The following is a 19,065-nucleotide window of genomic DNA, read 5'->3' as shown; positions in this document are numbered from 1 at the left end:
ATATATATACTACTATATATATATATATATATATATATATATATATAATAAGGAGAGGGAAAGTTACAAAATGGATTTGGATAAGATAATATCGCTGATAAGGCAAGGGAAACATATACATGAAGAAACGGTGTATACGTTGTGTTTGAATGCACAAGAACTATTAATCAATGAAGCTAACGTGAGCAAAGTTGATACGCCAGTGACTATTTGTGGTGATATTCATGGTCAGTTGCATGATTTATTGACTCTATTTGATAAAAGTGGTGGAGTTGAAAATAGTAGGTATATCTTCTTGGGAGATTTTGTTGACAGAGGATTCTATTCATTGGAATCCTTTTTGTTATTATTATGTTATAAACTGAGATATCCAGATAGAATTAGTTTGATTAGAGGTAATCATGAGACAAGACAAATTACAAAAGTCTATGGGTTTTACGATGAAATCATGAGGAAATACGGTAATAGTAATGTTTGGAGATATTGTTGTGAAGTATTTGACTATTTATCCCTTGGTGCAGTTATCGATAATAAAATTTTCTGTGTTCATGGTGGTTTATCACCAGATATTAATACTATCGACGAAATTAGAGACATAGATAGAAAGCAAGAAGTTCCACATGAAGGTGCCATGTGTGATTTATTGTGGAGTGACCCTGATGAAGTTATGACATGGTCTTTATCTCCTCGAGGTGCAGGTTTCCTGTTTGGAAAAAATGAGGTAGATAATTTTTTGTACAAAAATGATATAGAACTAATAACAAGAGCACATCAACTAGTAATGGAAGGTTACAAAGAAATGTTCGATGGCGGGTTGGTTACGGTTTGGTCGGCGCCAAATTATTGTTACAGATGTGGTAATGTTGCTGCAGTGTTAAGAATAGAAGATGATTTGTCAAGAAATTATACAATTTTTGATGCTGTACAGGCTCAAAATGGCGTTGGTAATGCAATAATACCGACAAAGAAAGTACAAATGGACTACTTTTTGTAACTTTGGTCACACTAACAATAATATCAAACATAGCATAAAACTGTAATAAATTTAAGGAACTCTTTTTTGGAATTTTTTTGCAGCCATAAAATTTCAAGCAACTATGCATTTAAATTGGTTTTTATCATTGCAAACCCTATAAGAATCGACATATCCAGCGGACTATGAATTTTTCTCTGTTAATACAGTTCATTTAGTTTCCACTCTCAGGCATTATTATTTTTCAGTTTGTAAAACTTCAATCGACTAGAATCTTTCAGTTTAATGAAGCATATCATCATTATATACATAGGTAACAAACTATAAATATTTCTGTAGTCGTTTAAAAAGCCAATATATACTGTAACTATTACCTTTATTGATATTTTCTCAATAAATACGTAAATGTATTTTACTTGTGTCTGTTGAACTCATCGATTTAAATTGTGAAACATGAACATTAACGCGCTGCGCTATATTCAAAGTCATCAATTGTAATGCATTTTACATTAATTCACAAATAAAATCTTGAAATATAAATATATATTGTAAGAGTTTACTACAACTTTAGAAAATAAAACCGGTAACAGAACAGTCAGAACCTCTACAAGATATATATACTGGATTTTTCTGTTTGTAAAATCGACCGTATATTTGGTGCTTCCCAAAATATGTCTTTTGGTGTTTCATTATCTCAGCTGATCTCATCAGCTAATAATTCGATTATTAAATCTGGAATTGATAAACTGGATGAATATTTAGGTGGATCATTCCAGAATAGATCAATATACGAAATTTATGGTCCTCCAGGGATTGGTAAGACTAGATTAGGTGTACAAATAGTAAATAACTTTCTTCGATCAAATCATTCAAACAAAGGAAGTAATGTGTTATGGATCGACACAAACAAAACAATAGCTGCGAATAACTTTGCTGATCTGTCAACTTATGATAAAATGTACCATGTTCAAATTACCAAGATATCTGAGTTAACTTTCTTTTTTACTAAATTATTACAACATCTTAAAATAGAAAATGAACAGAATTCAGAAGAACCCCATGACAATAATTCCTACAAGTTGATAATAATCGATGGATTTTCTAACATAATAAATAATCATCTGAATTATATATGTAAAAGAATGAACACAAATATAGACACTAGTATACATGAAATTAAATGCAGGCATTTAATAATGCTTTTGACAGTTTTGACTAAATTTACACATTCCAATGGATCTACTGTAATATTCCTGAATAACTGTATGAATACAGCGTTTAGTCTGGATTTTGATATTACCGCCCAAGACAATAATTTAACTTCTGTCGATGGAAGTAACTTCTTAGTTAGAAGTGCAACATCTAATGATCCCAGAAAAAGTGTTCAAGTCCTAAAGAGTGAACTGGTTAGTAATATTGGTATAGGGACTAGAGATTCTAGGTGGGAAGTATTTATTAAGAATAGAATTGGTCTGTTTTGGGATTGGGAACATAAAGGAAAATTGCATGGTACCCATTACAAAGGTAACTACAATAAACTAAGAGTAGCGATAATCTCAAACATTGAAGAAGTTTCTTCCAGAAAAGTTGAAAATAAGGAAAGAGATAGTAGTCCACAAGAGGATCTGGAATTGGCAATTAATTCAAGAGTTAAACCATCTCATCATCCTACATTGGAGAATACTATAAAAGTGTATGTTAACGACGAAGGTGAATTTTGTTCTTCGAGTGGTCTTGCATCCCAAAGAAATAAAAAAAGATCAAAATCACCAGATCCTACAGTGACAAAAAAGAAACAGAGCAGTTATATAGATTTCCAGAGCTCAATAAATGAGGAACAATCTTCTCAAGCGTCTCAAGCTACCCCAACAAATGTTGATCAATCTTTTATATCGACATTAGAAGAAGCAAATGACTATAGTGATATTGTAGAGGAGAATGATGAAATCATTTATGATAGTGAAGGTTAATGATCATTAGATAGAGTAATTAGAATTGTGTAAACAAAATAAATTCGCATATTGTATGACCTCATATATTTATTAAAAATTAATTAAGCAATAGATGCTGCTTTTCTATATTGTTTGCATATTTTACCAAGTATCTCGATACCTTTCCTTATATCTTCCCTCTCTAGAAAACTGATAGATAGTCTAAAGCAGTTTTTACCCCAATCTCTAGTATCTCCAACTACTTCAAAATCTGAACCGTTTGCAACAATTGCACCTTCCTTTTTTGCTAATTTTCCAATAGCTACAGCATCATAATTTTCTGGTAGCTTTACCCAACAAAAATATCCACCATTCATTTTGCTAAATGCTGTTCCTTCTGGCATATACAATTTCATAGCCGTATATAATACAGCTGCACGATCTTTGTATGTCTTGATGAAATTAAATAGAATTTTTTCTGCTAATCTATTCTTCAACAATGTACCAACAATCATGGAATTTAGTTGAGCTGGAGTGCCTCCTGAAACGTTGGCACCACCAATTGACAATTGAGAGACTAATTTTTCATTGATAGATTCTTGATAGCCAAATCTTAGACCTGGGGCTATTAGCTTCGAAAATGTTGCATTGGAAATAGTATTTCCAAAACTTATTGGATCAGAGTTCGTTTCCCTATCTAAATGTACTAAACGCCTCATTGGGGTTGGTATTTCGTTGTTAGTAATCTGCCCCTCGGATATATTGTAATTTAATAAATCGTAAACATCATCTGTTATAATTAACATATCATATTTTCTCGCTAAATCAATCAATGCGACTCTTGTTTCCATGTTGTAGGTATGAGAACTTGGGTTGGAATATGTAGGAATCAAATATATGACATATCTGTAAATTTTTTTTTGATCTTGCTCAGCTTTTAGAGGGTTTCTCAATACAGCAAAGTCATCGTTACAATTTTCTTCGATTTTATTAACGTTGACCTGCTCCTCAAAGTAAATGAGTTTGTCTTCTAGCATCTTTAAATCAAACGAATCGTTTCCAACTTCATTTATTGCAGTTAGTTTGTTTCCAAATCCAGCATCAAAGAAACAATCGTTAATGAGAAAATAGGTTGGAGTAATGATGAATGCTTGTCTAGTGTAGCCTGTATGAGGTAGAGTACATTGTAACAATATATTTAAAACACCGTAGGATGCACCAGAAGTCAAATTTAAATACTCTGGTTTTGATTTTACATTTTTATCAGATGCTTTGAATTTGAATGCTTTATAATTGTTAAACTCACATATAGTATCCCTAACCCAAAGGGAACCTTCGTTCGAACCATAAGTCAAAGGATGTCTATTTACTGGATCGTCATCATAATCTCTTGTGTTATCTTGTAACAATTGAGTAGTAGCCTTTACAATCTGCTCATTAGGCAATAGTCGAAAGCTTGGATGACCCTTAAAGAAATTAATCGCTAATGTACTGTCCATTGTTCCAAACTTGTTAATGCAGAGATCTTCTTTTAATAATAAAATATAATGCGTTGTTATCAGATACCAATTGGATGATTATGATCTATTGTAAATTTTTAGTTCCGCTTATTGATATAATTGCTGATTCTGTTGATCAACCAGTTATTCTTGAACTTAAATTTTATGTCTAAGGTGATTGTAAGTTGCAACGCTTTTCATTATGGATTTATCTTTACCTTAAATAGATCAAGCATATTATTACAAATATAATATATTTCCTGGAGGGAGTGAGACGGTTAATATTTAAAGTATCATTATATATACTATAGTTGGGATATAATGCAGACATAATTAATGCTTAAGTAAATAGATAAATAGGATTAGACACAGGATGAATGAAAAATTAATATGACATTTTGGCTAACTTTAAGACAGAATCTTTAGATTTCGCGCCACCGATGAAACCAGCTGCATGGATGAAAACACAATCTGGGACACCACTTTTCTCACTTAATTCTTCGTCTCTTAAACCTCTTAGTGGTTCTGGTAAACCCCTCCTGAATTTAAAAGATGTGGAGCTCACTGGAACAGTAGAAACCCTCCAAGTGTTACCTGAGTCCTTAAACAATACGAATTCAATTTTATTTTCAATATTTAATTCTTTTTCAACAGCATATAAATGTTCTTTCCATGGACAGAATTGTTCGAATAAAATAATTTTACCAGAGGGGTCAATTTGGAATCTTTTCGAGACAGCGTCAGCTACTAGAGCCTTAGCAGGTAGCCAAGATTCACCGTATCTCTTTACTAATCTAACGAAAATGTCACCAATGAATTTAGAAGCCACGAAGAACATTTCATCAAATTTAGCAGCGGAACAGTCATCATTCCAATCAGGGTTCATGTTCGAGATGACACCTGGTAAAGTGATACCTTTATCAATAAATTTTTCCTTAACTTTTAATTCATCGACATCAAAGTTATTGATACCGTTATCATTTGCATCCAAAGCTTCAATAAAATTTTTGTAAACTTTATCATATAAAATATCTAATTCATTTTCTTTAATATTGACGTTTCCAGTTAATACACTTGAAATTATGTCACGACCGAAATGCTTAAAGACTAAACCAGCACTTGACAATTTTGTTTTATAAGATTCATTGAACGTTTCAGAGAATTCACGTTGATGATGGTCAAAGAATTTGACACCATCATATTTACCACTAACATCCACTACAATATCACTCGCTTCCCAGTCAGCAGGATCTCTAGATCTGGTGACACTAGCATCCCTATATTCAGGTAATAGTCTTAGCATATAGACAGCTAAAGCTTCATCAGCATGGAAGGAGTTCGAATGAGTACAAATTTTTTTAACCATTTCGTCGATTTTAAGTTTTTTAGCAACTGACATCATTTGTTATTAGATTCTGAATATAACCACTAGAAAAATACATATAAGATCAAAAACATATTTAAAATATGTTACTATGAATGACGATTAATCAAATTTAATATTCAAAAGAACATTTGCATAAATAATTAACTGAGGTCCTTATGCAGAAAGTATTTTAAATTATTGATGACCTGAAAATTTTTCAATTATGGTAAGGAGCAACTATGCGTGGTAGGCACTAACTAATTTCAATTCAATGTCATCGCAAAATTAAAAAGAAGACAATTGAATGGCAGAAATATGGTCAGTAAAATACTGAAGGACACATTGTGCCAAGCCTACACTTGTCTTTAGCGTACAGTGTATTGGGCTTTATAAGAGAGCTTGCAACTGATCCCACGTTACTGAGGGAAACTGTATATGTGAAAACCTTTCTAAACTCATCTAACACTAGTACATAGATGGTCTGGAATGCAAGGTTTTATCTGCTATGTACTTGCTACCATTGTAAATTGATATTGTATATACTAAATAGAAAAGATAAGGCATAGTAACAAAAATCTTCAAATATTCTATATATAACGATGATAAGGTTTTACTTATAAAGAAATCACTAATCCAATGTTGGTTTCCAGTACTATACACCGCCCAATCTAACAATAGTCTCTCCTGTTATAGTACGATATGATATACATCTTCTTGTCATTTAAACTAGAAAGATATATATAGTTAACCCTTTACACAGTATCTCCCTTTTTTAATATTCATATCATCATCCGTGCGGTCTTGTGATAACTGAACTTTTCATTCCACTGTCAACCTATAAAACAAAATAGATATTTAAAGGTTATTGCAATCTTGTGCTTCATAGTTAATTCTTGAAATTATAGAAGTTGATATAGTCACGTATACGCACATCTGTATAGACATATATATAGCAGAATTGTTTTTTTTAGAAAGTGTGAATTAACATATCTCAAGACAAGACAAGTTCATTATGAAACTACCATTTAAGTATACGAGGTCGCAACTAGAGGTATTCCGATTCTCGTTCTGTTTACTGACTCCTATAGCAGTCATGTACTATGTTGGTACAGACACAGACAGAAAGTTAAATGTTCCAGGGTTTTGGCCAGATCCAGAGACAACCAACAAGATTCCAAAAGAACCATATGAAATTAAGGCTGAATTGGCTAGGATGAAGAAAGAAAAGTTAGAAAAAAGATTGCAAATAGAAACTAAGTTACGTGATGAATACGGAATTGATATTCAAGCAGAGAAACTACAGATAAGAAAGGAATTGGGTCTAGATAAATAAATAATTCAGGCAGTGCATGTAGATACACAAACGCTCGTCCTATGGTTTGCCGGTAGAACAGCTTAAGTAGTAATAAATTATATTCAATTTTTATAAGTTTTTTTTTCTTGGAATGCTTTGAACAGTTTAAGAAAGGCAAGGTAGCTTTGATGATGACCTTTCCTTTAAATATAGAGTAAATCAAGATAGCATATCAGCCCTTTGCCTATTAATCTCATGACAGCTTGGCTGTAAGAACGCTTTAGTTTGTATGTTATTTGCGGGTAATGGTGTTTTGTTTTCCAAGCAAGCTCTTTTCAAAAGTTCCAGATTCTTAAGCTATTAATTTAATACACTTCTTAAAACATATTGGTTAGTTATTAAGTAATATTATATTAATTTAGCAACTGATCCCATAGCTATCCGTTTCATTGAGAGTAGAATTTTAATGCTAAAATACAAATACAATTAACACTTAACTCGTCATTTGAACAGATGGCAAGTAACAACGACTCATTGGTGCTCGATATTGGATCACGATCACAAACAAACTTGTTGTCTAATAAGCTACCAACTATATTAGAAGATTCCTTTTTACTGGAACAACTGGAAAAATTGGCGCTGAAAGTAAACTTGAGCGATGCTGCATTTTCTAATACAAAGGATACTATTGCAACCACTAAAACGAACACACAAACTGGTTGCAAGGACAAGTACAATGACTATATTTCAAAATTAGATGACAGTATCAAAGGTTATGAACAGGTCTTAAAACAGACTCAAGTTGTAAATGATCAATTATCTGTATCCATTAGACAATTTAATGACATTTCTAAGGATTCTGAAAAATTCATAGAATTCACTAACAGCTTATTTCAGGATTATACTCAAACTTCTCAATTGACGGAAATGATTCCAAAATATTTACAATATTTTGAACCCTTGGATACTATAATGAGAAGATTGAATTATGCGTCATCATCAAATATTGTTAGAAGAGATTCTTTCAAGAACTTATTATCCAATGTGGAAGCTTCATTGATTTTTTTGGAAGAACATAAAGATTTTAAAGAAGGCGACAGTTATAGAATCAGATTTAAACAATGTTTGATTAGAAGTTCAGAATTAATTGCACATTACTTAAATAATAACCTGTTAAAAAATGTCTCTACAGAAATTACAGACAGGTTGAAAACTGTGAATATTAATGATCCATTATCGATTGGTACAAGAGATGCGTTAGTATATAATAAATTTGCGTCGATTTCAGAAATTTTCTATCAACAATTGGTTGAAATTACTAAAAATATTAAAAATACAAAATTAAAGAGGTACCATGATGAACTAAGTTCTATTTTAAATGATTGTCTAAATAATTATTTTTCAATACGTCAAAACTTAATGGAACCTATAATTACTGCCCGCTTAGAAGAAATTGAGAACAGTGAAAAGGATAATGATATTGTTACTTTTATTCAAAATAGTAGATTATATTTTCAACAGGTTTGTTTGGATGAATACAGACTGTTCATTAAGTTCTTTCCCATTAAAATATGTAGACAATCTTTCGATAATCGGATTCTGAGATTCTGTAGTCCATTATACTACAAATGTGATAATAAGATATTAAGAGAAACAGATATATCTTTATTATGTAATAGTGTTACATTATTTAGTCATTATTTCGAATTTGAAGAAAACTCTGATGAATACTTAAAGCAATTCAATGAAGTAAAATTTGATCAAGTGTTTGGGCCAATTTTACAAAAGTTACAACAAAGATTGATTTTAAGAGTGCAACAGTATATTGATAATAATATTGCAAATTATAAACCAACTATTGATTCTTTTATGATAAGCAATAGGAAAAACCAATTATCTGGATCCAAAGATTTTGATTTCGAAAATGATTCTATTATAAAAAGTTTCTTGGAAAATTCTAATGCAGATAACTACCTGAATTTTCTTCAAAGTAATAATGTAGAAAACGTTACATTAGAATCTACTGAAAATGATAACCTATTAGAAAGTGAAGAAACTCAAAAGCAAAATAAAGATGAGAAGTTGAAATTTATTACAAGCTATTATCCACCTTTGGTGAAAGCAAGTTTACTACTTTCAAAAATATATTCAATGATGAATTCTATTGTTTTTGATGATCTAGCTCATCATATTGTTCACTATTGTATTATTTCTCTAAAAAATGCATATACCATAGTTCAAAATTCTTCTAATATTGCTGGTTCAAATTCGTTAGATATGGACTTAGCATATATGAAAAATTTATTGTTACTAAGAACTCAAGTTGAACATTTTAATATTGAATATATAGTTCCAGAAACTTATCTAGACTTTTCAGCCATAGAGAGTTTTTTCACTTATTTACGAAAAGGTGCTAAGAGCAGTAATAGCGGTACGTCGGTTTTAAAATTAGCAAGAGAACTTGTTCCTAAGGTTGTCAATAATATGGTTGATGCCCGTCATGAGTTAATCCAGGAATTAAGAAACATAATTAAAAATTTTACTGAAGTGGCTACTGAGGACATTGTTGGTAACTGTTTTGAAATATTAGAGGCCGAAAATTCGAAAAACTTAGTTACTAAAAATATAAAAGTTAGAACTAATGTTGAAGAAAAACTCCCTCGTATTCGTTCACAAATTCTGAACTTTATTAGAGATCAAGAAATTGTCGGTCACTTGATTGTAGCTATTCAAGAAGTAATCGTGCAATCTTATGAGAATTTTTATGAGAATGTAACAGAGAAAGTGGAAGCTAATCTAATAGACAAAACACAAATTTCTGAACTTATGTATCCAGATGTCTTCGCTGATCTTACAGAAAATGTATGTAATAAATTATTATCAAAGTCTATAGATTGTGTTTAAAAACTAACATATATTTGTTTCGGTTTTATAAAACCATTATTTGGAACTATGTGCATAATGTTATTTGTTATTATAAAATATTATTAAAGGGAGAATATATAACTTGGCTACTCCACTTCTTGAATGCAAATTAAAATCCGAAATTTATAGAGGGATTTGATGTATCTGGTTCTTGATTAAAAGTTGGTTGGTTACTATTACCAGTTCTGCCCTTCGAAGATACCTCAGCTTGATTCGGAGGATTTGGATTATAAACGTGAGATCCTGTTTTTGCTTCATCATTTACTTTCAAGTTCGTTGATGTGCTATTACTTTTGACAACCTTAAGAACGGACTCATATCGACTTTTAAGCTCAAACATGGTGGATGGAGATAAAGACAATTCATTAGCTAATACATTTTTTAGAATACTCCCTAAAGATTTTGCGATATCAATATTAGTTAATAATGAGTTCTTTGATATGGACTCATCATCCTGTTCCCAACCGAAGTTCAACTGGGGGATTTCTTTAGGAGGAATATATGGTTTTTGTTCAGGAATTTGTGGAGGAATTCTTCCCGAATCTGGAATCCCAAAGATTGGAAAGATTTTACCTTCGTCTGATGCAAGGTTATTTACTGAAGTACTCTCAACATTTGTATTAGCAGATTCAGGAGTTGAGATTTGGAATTTCGATTCGATAATATCGTTTAAATAATCTGAAATTTTATCATTTTCAATATCATTTGGAATTATCATATCATCAATATTGTTATCGGTAAACATTGTCGGTCTATCAATAAAGTTACTTATATTGATATTATTTCCTTTGAGGAAAGAATAGGTATTAGGATTTAATAAGGCATCTAAATCCACAGCGTAATTTGAATTTTGAGTTGTTTGATTAAAGGTTCCCCTATTAGTTGTAAGATTCGAAGAGTATGTGTTGGGTTTGTCATATGTTGTCTTATTTTGTCTATTATATCCTTTGGTGACCTTATAAGCTTTTTCTACAGCTGTGGGAGATAAACTATTATTGTCTCCAGTATTATTAATGCTCAAAGTATTGTTCATATTGGAAGTAGTTACTTGTGCATTTGGTGAGTAAGAAAAATTTGTAGGTGTGTTTTGTGGTACTACTCCAACTGGGTTTATTTCAGTTTTCTCAATAATTGAACAATCCACTAATTCTTCAATACTCAAGAATGTCGACGTTTTAGATTCGATATTTAAATTCAATAATAAATCATGATCCCATTTTCTTTCACATTGGTACTTATTGCATAAGAACTCAATTTCGTTTGATAAATTAATATTCTTCTTGTATGTAGTAGCACGGTCTTCGATTTTAATATTTATATCTGATGGAATTAAACCAGAACTTCTCCAACTTGATTTGATAGCATCACAATCAATTTCATTCCAGGATTCTCTGATAAATTTAAAGGCATTTGACATTGTTAGTTTACTTTGTGCAGGGCTCATAAGTTTTTGTAAAATATTATCATCATTCATATTACCATTATCTTCGTCTGTATTATTATTTAAGTTATTTTGGTTAATAATTTTTGATTGTAACTCTATTAATGCTTGGTATTGTTTTATTCTGTATCGCGTTTTGAATTCATCCATTACACCCCAGTTGAATGGCAAAAACTTGGAGTTTGAAGATGCAAAAAATAACTCTATATTTTTTAATTTCAAATTAACAACCCTATGAGATGAAGAATCATCTAATATAATTACGATTTTTCTGTTATTAGCTACTAATCTTTTATCCCAACTCACTAACCAATCATGAAACAAAGATGATGTCAATGACGCTTTTCTATTGCTATGATATGATAAATCAAATCTTAAAGCCATTTTTTGTCCCAACAAAGCTTCTGAGATCCGGTCAGTTGGTTGATCAGGGAAATAATTTCTAAAACTCGTATAACTATCATACTTTCCGACAACTAATGGGTTTAATTTTTCCGAACCATCTAGATTCGAACATAACATTACAGTAGCGACATCGATATCAGTTGAATTACCGTCCAGTTTATCGTATTGCGAATAATCTAATGGTAAATCATATGCAAGTAATGTTTCATCAACAGTAAAAATATTATTTGAATTTAATTCCTTATCAATCAACATTTTTTTCAGCTCATGCCTTTCTTCGAAATTCCAGACTTTAGGAGTCTTTAATTTACCGTCACATAATATGTTTATATCTAGACCCATTCTTGAAATACAATTTATTATCCATTTGGCAGAAAACGAACCATCACCTTCTCTATGTTCATCGGGTAATTTATTCCAGATACTCTTGGCTGTTTCTTGTAAAATTGGCAAAGTAATAGGTAAACCGTTCCAACAACTTTGTGAAATCCATTCTTGAAGTACACGTCGTACCAGGACATTTATTGGATTTCTGATTCTAATTGCAGATTTCTCATGTTCTTTCGAGTTCATGTATACTTCTTTTTTCGCTAGCATTCTTGAGATGGCACCTTGAGAAGGCACTTTACTCAAATGCAAAGTTTCATATGCCCACTGGGCAAGTTGTGTCTGAGTCCAATTTGGATATTTTTCTGAAATCAAACAAATATTATATCTTTGTTCAATGGATAACATTTTCAAATATTATACGTTATTGTTTGCTTCCTTTTTTTTGCATATAGATATTGAAAGACAAGACTGTATATGAATGGCGTATTCTTATACTGTGCACTTTTATATAGCAATATAATTTAGATTAATACGCTTGGCTGGGTGTTGTTTATTTTGCCTTAAACCATATGAAAACTACCACTATTTTTGAATCACTGTATGCAATAATTTTATATGTGTGTGTGATATATTACTTTTAATTTTTTTTATGGACAGTTCTATTATATTATGCGTTATATCAATTATCTTTATGGTGTAAAAGCCTGAAACTATACAAAATGAAAAATGTAACTCCGTGGATAACAGTGACTAATAAGTTATTATTACTTTAAAGAAATCAAGTACGTTTAAGGTTCGATATATGCTATATCAACTTTTATCGTTCTTATCATTTTATGCATGTCTGTCTTTTCGATATCTTGAAATCTAACATCACTATGACATTTATTGAAAGTTGAAAAATCTATCTCTATCTGTGTGCCCGTGTTTCTGCGATAAAATCGTGAAAATGTTTAGGAGTGCTACAGGTCTTGTGGAGAAATTATAGCAGGAACTGCCTTCGAGCGCGTTGTTGGTGCACGAGAGATAACGAATTAGTAAAGGTAATTTGGTGCGGTATTTCTCTCCGCACATAATGTATGCGGACAAATACTGAAGGTAAACAAATATGTCATTGTCCGCACTTTCTTAGATCACATCAGTTTGTGCATGTATTCCCGTGCCATTTGTTGGTACGATTAAATAAGTAATTGTCAACGTTGTGCGGTATACTGTTTACTACACGGTATTAAATCATGGGTAACAATTCCCGTATCTGTAGTGGGAAGCACCAATCCCGTACAAAAGCACGCAGAACAGTTGCATTACCTGGACAATGGAACACCTGTTCTTCCAGGGATCGAATCGAGGGAGGGGCACCTACATCGTCCAATATGTCACAAGCGACAAGATACTTTCACTAAGTTAAATCACCATCAACCACTGTCCAAGTAAGTGCACCCAGTTTCGATTGAAGAGTCTACAAGAAAAACAATAATTAACTGTTTTAAACTTGATTTTTTCTCTCTGGGGATAGCATCTCAAGATCAATTCAAATTCAAGAAAAATTGCATAACAACAATTTTAGAATATACTGTTACTGTACTGTCTCCAGGTTATAAATAAATATCCTAATTATACGCATACATATCCGTTCATGGATATATTAAACATGAGCATCGAGCTGTTCTTATAATTATGTATTATTTTTGTATGATCTTGTCCCACTAGGGTGTGCACGGGTGTAAGCTTTGACAAGTTTATCTTTTTTTCCTTTTTAAAAGTCATCTTAAATATAATTAATTTAAAGCATTGAAAAATTTTAATATGCATGTAAACAGGTGATACCTTTACACTATTTATATCGTGTTTTTCCGCGTAATTCAACTTATTAATGAAGCAATCTTAGGGCCTTAATCCTTTTTGAATTCTTGAATATAATTATATGAATCTCAAAAAAAAAAACAAATATCGAAAATTAAAAATATAATAATGTACATTTTAAACAGCTATATTTATTTGGTGTACGCTTGGGAAGTTACGCTAAGATATTGAATTTGCATTTTATACGTGTATTTTATTTTGAATTTCCAAGTGTCAAACAAAAATAGGCAAGTGATATAATCTCGTTTTAATCAAAACCAAACGCATAGACACACACAAGATAATAACTAATAACAGTCTTACTAGATATGTTATGGAAAGTTACGATTATGTGACCCATATAGAAGGTAACAAATATTTCTACATTCCAAATTTATTCAAATTTAATAATCATTATTATGATTTTAAAAAAGGTGAAGAGATTGATGAATTTTTTTATCATTTTAGATACAAAAATCTATTGACATATGATATTGTGAAGAATTTCTATAAGAATAAACAAATCCATTTAAACTATTATAAATATCAATCTTTAGATAATAATATTTTTTTCATTAATAACCATCCATTAAATTGTGTTTCCATATCAGGGTTTGTTCAACATTTTAAAATCAGATCAATTAATAAAAAAGAATTTATTGTAATTAAAATTGATGATAATTCAGTGAATGATCATTTTGACTACTTATCCTGTAAAATTTCAGTTGAAAAATTTAGAACTCTGAATTTATTTAATAGTAATCGCTATGAATCATTTAAAAAATTGCATTGCAAAAAAGTAAGAATTTTTGGTTCAGTGAATTCTAGATGTAATGAATTCGATATTGAATACATAAAATTGATTGATGAGAAAAATTCATTAATCGATGAATGTGAGCATTGGAAAAGTTGTATCGAAAATAGACACGAATTATATGATAATAACTGGGTTGTAGATAGCTCTATATTAAAAAAGTTGTTATTTTCTAATAGGATATCCAATGAAAAAGATATTAGTAATGATTCTGAAGAAGCTAATTCGAAACAAGAAAGTGTTTTTGAAACAAAAAATCGGAAATATAAATCATTAAATTACTATGATGATGGGGTAGAGTGCAACTATATAGAAACTTTACAATATAAAGACTTAAGAAATGAGATTGAAATTACCAGTCCATATGCAAGCCGTATAGATAAAAAATTTAATCCACATGTATATTTGAAGCTCAGAGAAGAGCAGACCTCTCATGAAAACATGGAGGATGGTGAAAATCCTGGAAAATGTTTGCCAGTTGATTTAGTTTTAAAACCCCAGGTAGCTGAACGAATAGCTTGTGAAAGTGTTGAATCCAGAGATGCTTTGGATGAGGAATCGGGATCCAAAGGTATTGCTAGGATACCAGAAACCAACTCGAAGAAATATAACAATATTTTGTTAAAAATTTTACTATTTGATTGTGAAGATTTGGTTTCTACAGATTATTTACTTAAACTATTAAAACTACAAAAATTAGATGGGAACACTGAAAACATTACCATTCCAAAACTCATTTTTGCTGAAAACAATGATACCTTTAGCAACAAATTTTCTCATTATGAGTTTACATTATTAAAAGAATATCTGGTTGATCTTCAAAAAATAGAGTTAATAAGAGTTAATAATGCAGGAGATACAATGGACTTAAATAATTTACACAGATTATTCTCATATTGCCATAAACATTGCAAACTATTCATAAATTTAAAATATAATACAGTTACAATCAACCATTCCCTGATAAAAAAGAAACTTGATATTCATAAAGTACCTGATATGGTAATCATTAATATATATAGAGAATCCATAAAGAACTTCGTCAATCAAAATCCAAGACTTTTGAAAAGTTGGTTCATCGAAGTGAACGCCAATAGATCTTCGATTTTGTATTTAAAATATCCAGGGAACGTTGATACTTAGAAATAAAAAATGTTTCAAGAAATTGTTTGCATCTCACTATTTATACTTATTTGTAATATATTAGCATTAGCATCATCACATTAAAATATTGTATATACAATAAATAAACTTTAATATCGATACCCTCTATATTATATTAACTGCCACTTTTGTTGCGATACAAGTGAAACTTCTTATTTTTTATAGCTTTGTGATTTTTCAAATTTGAAAATATTGGCATCTCATCTCATCGCAAAACATTATGAAAATTTTTTATTTAATGTAAAGCAGAGAAATCAAAAGGTACTTTAAAGTGAAATAGAATTTGGATCTAAAGTTATTGATTCCAAAAGTAAGCTGGAGTAAATTAACACTGTTAAAGTTGATTTGAAAGAATAACTACTACGTTTAAATTAAATTTATACAAGCCAAAATGTCCTTATTTGCAGTCGATGGATGGGATATTAAGAGCAGTAAAGTCATATATGACAAAGCTAACAGAAAAGAATTAACTGAAGAACAGGAAGAGAAGAAGAAAATTAGAAAGGATAAGAAGAAGTTAAACAAGCAAAAGAAAAGGTTACTGCAGCAAGGAAAGAATGTTGATACAGAATTAAACAACAAAAAGGATGAAGAGCAAAAAGAGGAACAAGAACAAGAAAAGGAACCGAAACAAGAAGAACATGCAGTAAAGCAAGATTTGAAGAAAGCTAACAACTCCCAGAAAAGAAAACATGATGAATTAAATGAATCCGAAGTAACTGAAGGAAATAATCCAAGCAATATGCAACCTATAACGCCAATTAAAAAACTAACGCCTTTACAACAAAAGATGATGGCTAAATTGACTGGATCAAGATTTAGATGGATCAATGAGCAATTATATACGATTCAATCTGACGATGCTTTGAAATTAATTGAAGAACAGCCACAAATATTTGATGAATATCATGACGGCTTCAGGTCTCAAGTCCAAGCATGGCCAGAAAACCCAGTTGATGTTATGGTAAATGAAATTCGTGTTAGATCTCAAAAACCTGTAAATGCCCCAGGTGGTTTACCAGGTTTAAAGGATAAAACGATCGTAATTGCCGATATGGGATGTGGTGAAGCTAAGCTTGCCCTAGATGTCGATAACTATTTTAAAGGCATCAATCAAAAGGCTAAAAAGCCATTTTTTAAAAGAAAGCATAAAGTTCATAGTTTTGACTTGAAAAGGGTCAATGAAAGAATAACCGTTGCTGATATCAAAAATGTTCCTCTTCCAGATGAATCATGTTCTATCGTTATATTTTGTCTAGCTTTAATGGGTACTAATTTCTTAGATTTTATTAAGGAAGCATATAGATTGTTAACTCCTAGGGGTGAATTATGGATATCTGAAATCAAGTCCAGATTTAATGATAAAGATGGTAGCGGTGATGAATTTGTAAATGCTTTAAAATTAATGGGATTTTTCCATAAAACAACCGATGTTGGCAATAAAATGTTTACAAGATTTGAATTTTTCAAACCAGCTCAAGATATAATTGAAGAAAGAATTGCAAAACTTGAGAGAAGACAAAAATTCATCGAAGTTGAGACAGAAAAGGAAGAGTTAGAAAAGAAAAGAACCAAAATAGCAGAAGGTAAATGGTTATTGAAACCATGTATATATAAAAGGAGATAATAGCACTAATTACGTTATAACTAAAAGAACACATATAATTACAGTACAATTGATTATTATATAGTATTAAAAGATGGTCAATACGAATATGTTGCCTCTTTAACGATAATCAAAACATTTTCAAGTGCCAGTAATTATCAAAATTATGCCCTCTATAAACACTTACTTAAAAATTAAATTATAAGCAGTACATAATAGAGAAAGTGTCTCGTCATATTTTATGCTTGAACTCAAGAAGGTTTATATTGACCTATAGTTAAAAAAACCCATAAAACAATACCTTTTAAAATACATGATGATAATGTATTTACATTATTTGCCGTGTTAACAACTACATCGTTTTCCTCTGAAAGCTATTTTTTTGCCAAGATATTCTATTTTTATTATAATAACTACTGATGCACGGTTGTATTTTTGAGCCAAAAAAACACAACAAGAAAGAGAAAACAGCGTACCCTAACGACATTAGTAGTTTTGTTGTTAAATTATTTTGCAGAAAGCAGTCACAAAGTTTTGAAATGTCGCCTCATAATAAAATAAAAAGTAACTTTATTGTATGAAAATGGTCAAGAAATAGAATGAAACAAACATTATATTACTTAGTTGTGACTTGTAAGTAATCCAGAGAGAGTACTTAACTAACATACTATGGAATGAAAAAAGTCAAATTTAGAGAGATATCTACCTTAACGAAATAGAAGATATATTAGTAGCTGCAGAGAATCTTGTACAGTAATTTAGGAGAATGATAACACTTTTAAAGATATAACTAATAAAATTTTCCTTTATAACGATGTAAGATAGGTCAAGAAGATGTCGTTGATCTGAACTAAAAGTATAATAAGTTAGTTTCCTTTTTCGGTTCTGCTTGGGCCTCAAACGTTTTCCTTTTTGTTCTCTTTTATATTGTTCTACCCCTGACGCAATTTGCATTTTCAAATTAGCACAAGGAAGCTGACTTCCGGGACAACATTAACCCTATTAAACGGTACAATCAAAATAAATTTTCTAATAATTACCACAAATTAATATAATATTTGCGTCACAAATTATGCACCTCTGGCCCGGTACTACTACAATTATTCTTGACACGCGGAACTAGTGGAAAAAAACTAGCAGTCCAGATTTAAGTTTACAATTATTGTCAGATCCGTTGGATCTGGCATGCACTACATGCCCCTGTCAATTGCATGCCAAGTAAAATTTTGTAACCAGTTAAATTAGTGTATTACAGTTTTGATTGTATAAGAATATTTATAGCCACTCTTATTTTGTGTTTTCTAGATCCCCGATCCCAAGCCTTGAAGATCAAAAGAACAGCGCCAGATCTTTCACTTTATCACCCCTCCTGTCTAACCGGAATATCCCTATGTATATTGTATATAGGTTTCTCAAGTACTTTAACTTAAGTAGCTATAAAGTTTTTGACTCGCTTAAATTGGTGTTTGGTATTT

The 19,065-nt window shown here is 30.9% G+C and overlaps 9 protein-coding genes across 9 annotated transcripts; 6 read left to right on the top strand and 3 right to left on the bottom strand.

The window, feature by feature from the left end:
• Positions 1-70: 70 nt before the first annotated feature.
• On the top strand, positions 71-994 carry PPH3 (phosphoprotein phosphatase PP4 catalytic subunit PPH3; the record flags this gene model as incomplete). The annotated part of the gene is made up of 1 exon (XM_003683678.1): positions 71-994. The coding sequence occupies one exon, from the start codon at positions 71-73 to the stop codon at positions 992-994; it is 924 nt and encodes a 307-aa protein (XP_003683726.1).
• A 650-nt stretch (positions 995-1,644) lies between these two features.
• RAD55 (putative DNA-dependent ATPase RAD55) lies at positions 1,645-2,943 on the top strand (the record flags this gene model as incomplete). The annotated part of the gene is made up of 1 exon (XM_003683677.1): positions 1,645-2,943. One exon carries the CDS (start codon positions 1,645-1,647, stop codon positions 2,941-2,943), a length of 1,299 nt encoding a protein of 432 aa, XP_003683725.1.
• An 83-nt stretch (positions 2,944-3,026) lies between these two features.
• TPHA0A02080 (2-aminoadipate transaminase) lies at positions 3,027-4,403 on the bottom strand (the record flags this gene model as incomplete). The annotated part of the gene is made up of 1 exon (XM_003683676.1): positions 3,027-4,403. One exon carries the CDS (start codon positions 4,401-4,403, stop codon positions 3,027-3,029), a length of 1,377 nt encoding a protein of 458 aa, XP_003683724.1.
• Positions 4,404-4,788: 385 nt separating this feature from the next.
• On the bottom strand, positions 4,789-5,805 carry MYG1 (Myg1p; the record flags this gene model as incomplete). Its single annotated transcript, XM_003683675.1, has 1 exon — positions 4,789-5,805. The coding sequence occupies one exon, from the start codon at positions 5,803-5,805 to the stop codon at positions 4,789-4,791; it is 1,017 nt and encodes a 338-aa protein (XP_003683723.1).
• Positions 5,806-6,781: 976 nt separating this feature from the next.
• On the top strand, positions 6,782-7,102 carry PET100 (Pet100p; the record flags this gene model as incomplete). Its single annotated transcript, XM_003683674.1, has 1 exon — positions 6,782-7,102. One exon carries the CDS (start codon positions 6,782-6,784, stop codon positions 7,100-7,102), a length of 321 nt encoding a protein of 106 aa, XP_003683722.1.
• Positions 7,103-7,576: 474 nt separating this feature from the next.
• On the top strand, positions 7,577-9,967 carry COG3 (Golgi transport complex subunit COG3; the record flags this gene model as incomplete). The annotated part of the gene is made up of 1 exon (XM_003683673.1): positions 7,577-9,967. One exon carries the CDS (start codon positions 7,577-7,579, stop codon positions 9,965-9,967), a length of 2,391 nt encoding a protein of 796 aa, XP_003683721.1.
• A 130-nt stretch (positions 9,968-10,097) lies between these two features.
• On the bottom strand, positions 10,098-12,569 carry TPHA0A02040 (transposase; the record flags this gene model as incomplete). Its single annotated transcript, XM_003683672.1, has 1 exon — positions 10,098-12,569. The coding sequence occupies one exon, from the start codon at positions 12,567-12,569 to the stop codon at positions 10,098-10,100; it is 2,472 nt and encodes an 823-aa protein (XP_003683720.1).
• A 1,771-nt stretch (positions 12,570-14,340) lies between these two features.
• Positions 14,341-15,963, top strand: STN1 (Stn1p; the record flags this gene model as incomplete). The annotated part of the gene is made up of 1 exon (XM_003683671.1): positions 14,341-15,963. One exon carries the CDS (start codon positions 14,341-14,343, stop codon positions 15,961-15,963), a length of 1,623 nt encoding a protein of 540 aa, XP_003683719.1.
• Positions 15,964-16,375: 412 nt separating this feature from the next.
• Positions 16,376-17,611, top strand: RRP8 (25S rRNA (adenine645-N1)-methyltransferase; the record flags this gene model as incomplete). The annotated part of the gene is made up of 1 exon (XM_003683670.1): positions 16,376-17,611. One exon carries the CDS (start codon positions 16,376-16,378, stop codon positions 17,609-17,611), a length of 1,236 nt encoding a protein of 411 aa, XP_003683718.1.
• Positions 17,612-19,065: the final 1,454 nt, after the last annotated feature.

The sequence above is a fragment of the Tetrapisispora phaffii genome, chromosome 1, assembly GCF_000236905.1.
Source record: "Tetrapisispora phaffii CBS 4417 chromosome 1, complete genome".
Lineage (NCBI taxonomy): Eukaryota > Fungi > Ascomycota > Saccharomycetes > Saccharomycetales > Saccharomycetaceae > Tetrapisispora > Tetrapisispora phaffii.
This window is presented reverse-complemented; position numbering and strand designations above follow the sequence as displayed.